Source organism: Meleagris gallopavo, chromosome 9, assembly GCF_000146605.3.
Source record: "Meleagris gallopavo isolate NT-WF06-2002-E0010 breed Aviagen turkey brand Nicholas breeding stock chromosome 9, Turkey_5.1, whole genome shotgun sequence".
In the NCBI taxonomy this organism is placed as follows: domain Eukaryota; kingdom Metazoa; phylum Chordata; class Aves; order Galliformes; family Phasianidae; genus Meleagris; species Meleagris gallopavo.
Window position 1 is genome coordinate 12,412,085 of NC_015019.2, and position 9,100 is coordinate 12,421,184.

General features: G+C 37.8%; 1 protein-coding gene across 2 annotated transcripts in view; it reads right to left on the reverse strand.

The window, feature by feature from the left end:
• ABCB7 (ATP binding cassette subfamily B member 7) overlaps nucleotides 1–9,100 on the reverse strand; it is a 35,159-nt gene that overhangs the window by 17,323 nt on the left and 8,736 nt on the right. For both annotated transcript variants that reach the window (XM_010715357.2, XM_003208418.3), the window contains exon 4: nucleotides 4,729–4,848. In XM_010715357.2, coding sequence (XP_010713659.1) covers nucleotides 4,729–4,848 — 120 coding nt within the window. The remainder of the gene's footprint in view (nucleotides 1–4,728; nucleotides 4,849–9,100) is intronic.

Here is a 9,100-nt window from a genome sequence, read left to right on the forward strand (position 1 = left end):
AAAGACGTATTCTTTAAACTGCAGCTTTCCTTCAAAATTAATTTAACTTCACAGAAATATCTTCATTCACATCAATATAATTCCACCCAATAGAGTATTAAAAGCCTTGTCTCAGGCCGTAGTTGCTCTGACTCCTGCAGGGTAACGGTTGAATAATAGGCAGCGCAGTATTGCATCTCATTAGCCATCACCACAGTCTGCTTTCCAATCATAAAGAGAAAAAAAAGTTAATCTCAGAAAGTTTATTGCAAGAGAGATGAGAGAACATGATTACGAACAAGTCTTTCTTACTCAATCTGTGAAGTCAATGAGATCCTGTTCACATTCATAGAATCAAAATTTGGTCAGTTTTGTGCACAAACTGCAGCTATCCCTCATAGCCTGGATCTGCTGGCACAGAACACAAAGCATTTAGCACACCTAGGTATGCTAGGAAAAGCTCCTGTGCACAACTGTCTTATGCAGTGTACTTACAGAAGTTTTCCTCCTCTTTCTGATGCCTGAATGTTTGATAATAATCCCCATTTAAGTCTTTTTTAAAATATAGATAAGAAGTGTTCACATTTATAATTCTGAATGAATAGCTAGTCCCTGTCTGAACTTATTGGAAAGCAAACAGCACCAATGAAATCATCTCAGCTTAACAGTCCACATTTAACAGCAGGTTATAGAGCAGTACATCATGCTTAAATGAGTTCAAACTTTTTTTTAAATGACTGCACTGTTTTAAGCTGATAATGCACCATCATCTCTGCTCCCATGCGAGATTGCACTACTTTTAGGGCAAACAGTCTTATCTTTCATTTTGCTTTTCCCAGTACTTCTTGTTTAATAAAGATGATGAATTAGTGACAGGCTGAGCTCCAACATGATAAAACCGGTCTACAGTGCTGCCAATAATCCAATGAAAAACATCAACATGAAGACGACTGAATTTATCTCTGGACCAACATAAAAGTACACATTCAACAGCTCTAGTTGAGGAAATATGAATAGAAAATCCGATCCCTTACGGCAAGATAGGTATAAAAATCTAGAAAATTAAGTCCAAATGAGGGAACAATGTTCTAGCTTCAAGCCTTCTTCACATTCACTGATTATCTACAGCACACTGTTTTCAGTAAGAATTAAAAAAAGTTTAGAACTACTTCTCACCCATGATTTCTCAAAAAACTAACAGTTTCTAAAGGTTTATTGTCTAACTCCATGTAATCACAAAAAGAGTGCAAACGATGATGCGCATTCACATAACTGACCAGAGATGTAATTATCTGTGCACACAGACAACACTTACAGTACTACACTCATCTATTTAGGCAAACAACTTATTCTCCTGAAACTTACAGAATCAGAAGTCAGTAGAAATGCAAACGATCTGAAAGATTTCTCTGGCTCATGAATAACACATGCTTGGTGTGACCACAAGGCCAAAAAACCACTGCAGAATGACAGAGGTGACAAGAGATTCTGTCACATCCATTTGTCTAATCCGAGTCCTCAGGAGTCAGAGCACTTTTTCTTCTTGTGCCACAGAAGAAAAAGGGAGGAAGAGAAGTAAAGGATTTACTGTACATATCCCAGCAGACAAAAAAATGAGAGGGAATGTTGAAAAAAGAAAAACCATAAAACCTGTGCAGGCTAATCTGTGTGTCTGAAAACATAGATAATGCCTTGTGTTCTCTTTTTACCTGTCTTACTGTTGCATCTTTCACATCACACAACTCTATATAAGCTATAAATATTTAAGATAAAAATTTAAAGCATGTCATAATATAACAAGTCTTCAAAGGGAAAAAATACCTTCCTAGCCCTGGAGCAGACTCCATCCTGTCAACTCTCAGTCATAAAAAAGCTATACAAACAGCTCACTCTGAAGGCTAACAATACTACTAGCACTTATGTGTAGACAAAGAGGAACCAAAAATCACAATAATCTGTTCAATGACAGGCAACTGGGCCCCACTAAAGGAGTCAAGACAGATTATAACTGCAGGCTCTTCGGTAGCTGCACACACACTGGCTTTTGTTTTGAAATCGAATTTTACTGAAGTGGAAGACTGAAAGAGATAAGAAATAAGACAAATTGTTTCACAAGCAGCAGAAAAAAGCAGGTATGATCTGCAGCTTCTTTGTGTTTTGTGGGCAAGTCCACAAACTGGCGTGAGGCCGTAGATTTTTTTGCTGTGGCTGAGGATTACTGTGGTAGTTTTGCACTAAAACCGAAGGTATCCTACAGCCTCTTTCTCAGAGCCACAGTTCCTATCTTTCCTTAAGAAGCAAAACTTTACTGTATATATAGGTATAAAAATTCAAACTCCTTTGTCAAACCTAAAAGAAATTGGCCGAAAGGCTTAAAAGAAGAATTTTCTTGTGATGGAAGGTGACCAGTAACAGGCATTGTGATCCTTCGGTTCTCTATGCAAAAGCCCTAAGGACAAGCAACCTTTACAGCAAATGCATACCAAGGATGGAAATCCTTCAGATGCAGACAAGTTCATAGCAAACAAAGAAAGCAGGCCAGGACTGCAGCAAGGAGAAAGACACACTGGCATTCTTGTACTGACAACTGAATAGCAGCGAAACTTTAACTAACTGCTTGTGTGGTCTATTAAGTACTTTGTAATTAACCCCACAAGCAACCTGAACAAAGGGTCCCAGATCAGATAATGAGGAAATTGCACAGGTTTTTATATGGTCCGTGCAATTTACAGGTAAGCTGATTTGTGTTTAATTTTCTGTAGGACAAAGTGACCTTTAGCTGGCCGTGGAAGAAAAGCAATGTTCAGGGCTCAGAGATACAACACTTTCTATAGCTCTGCACAATCTACTGCATGTCAGTTATGCCACAATCACTACGTGCACATGAGCACATGTAAAATATGAAGCAATTTAAGAAAATTTACCCCACAAAGTAAAAGGAGATATAGTGCAGGTGATGAGGGATGATGTGTTAAATTGAAATTATTTTATTTTTGAGTTCTAATAAAGCTTTGCAATTACAGAAAAGCACAGCTAGAAGACTTCCACAAAAACTTTTACCCCAAAGTTATAACACATCTGTTGAGAGCTTACTTATTGTGTGTTTCCTAAATGAAGCTCTTCTTTGCCAAAACAAACATTCTGACAAAACACTTCTAACAGGCACCTCCTAAAACCTGAGGAAAGCTCAACAGCTTTTCTGCTCTCTCCCTTCAGGAAGCTGTATTGAACATCAGTGCTTCCAGGCTAAATTAGAAGTAGGAAATTTAAAAGAACCGTTAGCACATTCCAACATCCACTTACTTCCCTAAAGAGCAATTATTAAATGTCTGATTTTCTGGCAAGGTACTGAGGAAAACTTGTTTCTTGCAGCAGATTTCAGTTTTAAACCAAACATTTGTTTGCATTCTGACCAGCTGCAGTTCAAGCCCAATATGACATGGCATGCCTAATTAGGAATCAAAAAAGCCAAAATGCCTAACTAACCTCTCCAGTGAGGAAGCACTACTATAACAAACTCCAAAGAACAATTATCTCCCAGTCTAGAGAAACAGTACTATCTATTAAGGGCTATCTACCAGGTACTAGGAACCTACCTGGAGATTTCCACGATTGAAAATAAATGCTACTGCTGCTACAATGGACATTACTTGTAGTGAAAAAAGTTTTAAGCAACATCACTAATGTCTCAGACCACACAAGAAAACAGCATTCATTAAACCAGTGGGGGGAGGAACTCCCTTTAAAAGCAAATGAGAAAAAGTACAGAAAAAGTACTTTAAACTTCTTTCAATATTGTCTTCAGATTACTATCTGTAATACCAATAAGAGGCTTTATAAAGAAACTCATGAGAATTTGCATACGCATCTGTAGATGGGTGTACTGAAAAGTAGATCACACACAAGCTTAACAAACCAACAATTTATAATCAGTAAAACATTATTGTGAGGGTAATGACACGGTATATTAAAGCAAAACACTCTCAGCACGTTCATTTGGAGCAGACAGCTTCCCAGATAGTCTTGAATATACACAAAAGCAGTACTTTATACAGAAAGGATGGAAATTTGCTTGTACAAACATGCCATATTCTGCAAGTCATCACCTACATTATCAGCAACTTCCTGAACAGCAGCACAAACCAAAATATCTCTTGGAGACAGTACCAGCTACCACCTGATAGATTGCTTCTACCAGAAAGTGCTGTACACCAAAAGATTGGCCTTCCCTTTTCAGTTCAAATAAATGAACACATTTCTTTTCCAAGTACTCTTCTTTTATCACCTACATAACTCAAGTTTGTTTCTTTGCTCTTTTCACAACACAGCAACGTTGCCGAACGCTGATAAGGAAATACAGCAAGACTAACTCGACTGCTGAAACTCATTGCTAAGCAGCACCTACGTTAGCTTATCCCATCAAGATGCTAATATTAGCCTCATGTTTGGTAAAAACTGCCCTATTTAGAAGGAAGTCAGTTGAGCCATATGTCTCAACGATGCTTACAAACTTTATTTCCAATATTTAACTAAATGTTTTGGTGGTTGTTTATTCCAAAACACTTTTTGCCCAAGCTCACATTTCCCCTTCTGATTTATTCCTACGAGGTTTGCACTAAATTTAAATTACATCTTTCAATAATCTGTGGAAAGCTTTTGCACTCCTATTTCCTTCTAACAGCTAATAAACACTGACTTCATTGCAGCAAGAGTTTGAGTATCATAACACAATGAAACACTTGTTCTTACCTTTGCACTTGCTAAAAACCCCAGAGATATGGCTACTCTGGCCCGCAGGTCTGGTCTGTCTTTGGGCCACACATAAGACAGCATCGCTCTGACAATCTTTTTGGCATCTATCTCTTTCAGCTATTGAAAAGAGCAAACAAAGGCATCACGTTATAAAGAGATTCCTGCAGCAAAGTAACAGTGTAATTAAGAATTAATTGTGTAGATCTGGATAACTTTGGTACTTCATTTGATAGGGAGACAGTTCACAACGTTTGCTATTAGGACCACCAATTAATAGTTTGAGCTGTAAGTTTTAGGTTTATATACACGACACTGATAAAACAGATTAATTGTTCTTATTTAATGTGTTCTCAAGAGTGCAAGTAAAACAAAAATGGAATAGAGAAAGACAACCACAGCTGACATGGTTCACAGAACAAACAAACAAATCCTTTTTTTTTTTTTATCTTCCCAGTATTTCTGCACAGAATGCAAAGGCTTGCTACTCCTTCTTCAGAAGCAGTTTTAACATTGTACAGAGGCAACCGAAGGGAAAACTAACAAATAAATAAATAAATAAATATATTGACAAACAAAAAATGAGGCAAAAAAAAAAGTAAAAAAGGTAAAGAAAGTAGTCTGGAGAACTCTGAGTTGCAATTAAATGCACTATTTAAAAAGAAACCACTACCATTACAGGAATTCTTACCTCTGAAATTCAACACTTGCAATAGTACATAAATTGAACAGAATATAATTTTCAGTTCAGACTATTTGATTGCATCACTGCAAATTTAAGCATTTCCAACCCCAATTTGTACAGGTTTTGGTCTTTCTATTACCTCTGCAGGTGAGAAATCCTTCTATTTTTCCAATGTCTCCTAAGGCATGCTTTCAGGAACACAGAAGCACTCCTTCAATGGGTGTCTAATGAAGTTAGTCCTAACTATTAACAAGAGAACTGGTCTAGTTGCCTTTGCTCAGCTTCAACTACCATCCCTTCATTTAACAGAACAGCCTCTGAATCTAGGTAAGCAGGCTTTATGAGGCTTTTAAGATGTACATATCTAGTTAAGTTCATTTGTTGCTATGTTTTAGGGTTTTTTTTGTTTTTTTTTGTTTGTTTGTTTGTTTTTAAATAATGAACTCTTCAAATGAGTTCTCTTCTCACAATTGAGGTAACAAACCTTCTTAAGAATTTCTCTTTTAAATAAGGATAGGTTATTTTGTAGATAGATTGATGTATCACACTTGTGAAATATTCCACCGAACTCCACAGCTGAAACAAAGAAGCCAAGCAAGAATAAAAGTGCATGCAGTGCATGTGCAAATGGCAAAACCTCATTCTTTGTGTTGGATACCCTGGAGTTAACGTCAAAGGCATGAAGGTTATCTAAAGTTGAAGGGAGGGCAGCAAGTAGCAGCTAATCTCTCTATTTCAGGCAATATTTTGGAACAGAAGAGGAAGAAGAAAAAGTCAGTCCATACTTTACAGTGGTTTTTCACTATAGTAGCCCATAGAAAGGGGAATTTCACAACGTGCTTTAATATTTCCCTCACTAGTTTGTGTTTCTCACATGTTAGGACCCCAATTTTGAGAACAGAGCTAATTGGAATAAAAATTCTCTGTTAAGGCTTAGCATGAATGAGTGAGAAAGGAGTTCTGTTAAGAAGTAAGACAAGCAGTGAAGCCAATCCTATAAGTGTAAGCTTTTAAAAGCTTGGGGAAGTTCATCCCAGCGTTCGTAGTCACTGACTTCAAAGACAACCATCAGGAGAAATATTGTATACTGTCAACAACTGCAAATATATTTGAGCATTACAAAGTGTAAGCACATTTCAAATGACTTTAAAAAAATTGATATAATCAAAGACTTATAAGGGAACTGAGGATGCAGAATTATTTCTGCTTTGTCCTACCCGCTGAGGACATGGAGGTATCAGCTACAGCACATACATGAATCTTTCAATTTGAGCTAAGCATATGCATAAGTAGCATTTCAAACATTCGGAAAATATCTTTGATCAGCTCTTACAGATTAAAAAGGAAGGTAAAAAAAAAGTGGTATCCCATTAATACAGAAGATGCTAGCACAACCAGTGCAGTTCTCATTATATGCTGCTATAGGATACTCAGACTTTGTACAGAAAAGCTATTAAAAAGAAAGAAGTACATTGGCTGCAAACAAGGAACCCATTTCAGCTTTTTCATGGCTCTGAACCGCGACAGAAGTCAGAAGCCAGTCAGTCAGTTGCCAAAGGCCTTGCAAAGGGACAAGAAGAAATATCAAAGGAGAGGCAAAATGCACACGCACTACATCAAAGTTTACCATGAAATAAATGTTACTCCTGTACAGAAACGTAAGTTGAAAATAGATATGCAAGTGACAACATTAAGAATTAAAACGAGCAATCTGTTTAATGGACTCAAGTTCTTTTTAGGTTTTCTGTGGTATATAAATGTTATGAAAAAGGTGTTTACTTTAACCTTCTAAGTGGCAGTAACATTTTATATTTTCTTCCAAGGCTTATTTCTAGAGAAATGGAAGTGACAGAAGGAAAAGTATTAAACGTACAATACACAGGTAGCAAAGAAAAGCCTTCATAAAGGCAGCTGCAGCCTGTTTTTTAAATACTACAAAATACCTAAGACTTATTTGTGAAGGAATAAATACTGCCTCTCTTCCTGTCCCTGACTGTTCCAGATTCTACACCTTCTAGAACACCTAAAAAATATATATTATAATTTCTGTTCACAGTCCCCAAGACTACTGAGTACTGCAGAGCATTCAGTGGGCTGGCCCTGCAAATTCACGTATGAAGTTTATGCCAGGAGGAAGATCCATCAGAAGCATGATGGACAAAAGTGGTAGCTTGACTTGCATTTAAGTTGTCATTGCTGACAAAGGAAAAAAGACCCAGTTCTGGCTCTGTGTACTCACTCAGGAAGCTGTATCATCATCTCATTGTACCAGCACAAGCTGTCTCACATCTGCATGAGATGACTCCGCAAGCCATTAACTGCTTGATCCCTCCTCTGCTTTTCCATCCCTTGGCAGCACTGAACTCTACAGTCCCAGTCCATTTCTCAAACCACCTCTGGAGGCCATGAAACAGCTCAATGAGACTACTCAGTTTACGCAACTGGCAGAAAACTATTCAGTGTTTGTTGCTGTGTTTCAGCTCAGAAAGGAGGCAGACAATTCTGCAAATTCAGTAGCATGAGAAAAAGCACGACTGAGAACATGAGATCACGACTTCTTAAGAAAAAAGATTGTTTCAGCTCATGGTAAGCAATGTGCTTTGGGTGAAGCAGCAGTACAACTTCTCAGCTGAGCTTCCTTACACTAGCTCACTACCTGACAGTACCGACACTTATCAGGCAAAACAGCAAGGTGAGGTAAGATTTCTTTTCAAGCTGCCATAACAACTTAAATATATGTCAAACAAGCTTTGGGGAAAAAAAGTACTTTGTCTTCTGTCTTCCTACTGTCTGTCCCACCACAGAGGGCAAGCAGTGACTAGCAAACCAAATAGCAACCGAGTGAAACGGTGGTAGGGGCAGGTTAATTATCTGCACTCCAACACGACCAGCAATGTTTCCATAAGAAAGTAATATATAACTGCTTAGCAACAAGTCAGACATCATAGCTTTTATTCCTGCCTGTTCTGCTGACAGAAATCTAACACACACACAAAAAAAAGACTGAAAATAGTAAAATAATGTTACCGTTTTCGGTCTTCTGCACATTGGCTAATGTTGCAAGCAAAATTTACTTTGTAACAAAACAGATGTGCAATCTTCCAGTTATTTATGAGATGAAGGCAACACCTACTGCCCTTCACACACACTTTTTTTTGTTCATCCCTAGCACTTAGCTCTTTATTCCCTACCTGGTAAAGGAGGGGGAATTTAAAACATCAGTCCCCAAATCAGTTTCTGGAACAAACAAGCTCATCTGTCAAAAATAAGCAAGCTGGAAGAGATACAGATTTAGTATTGTTGGTGTGCATTATCTCCAGTTTTTCTAGAAGTTTAATTCTGGGGGGAAAGATTTCTCATTGTAATTGGAGTACCAGATCTTTTATGCACCCAAGCACGCATGGAAGAACTACACTGTCACATCAGATTTCCTACATTTTTGCTGAGAACCTCTCCGTTTTTGTATCCACGGTCACTCTTTATTTTTCCTCTCTCCACGCAGGTGGCTCAGTTCAAAAAGACCTGCATTTTGGGGAGCAGCTTTTTAAACAGAACACAAACAGAGCCTTGCAGCAATCCTCAAGATAGGTCAGTTGTGAAGCTGGGTACATGATTTGCAACTGCATCATACGAAGGCAAGTTTGTTTTAAGTATACATTAAGAATGTTTTACATGGACATGTTAAAA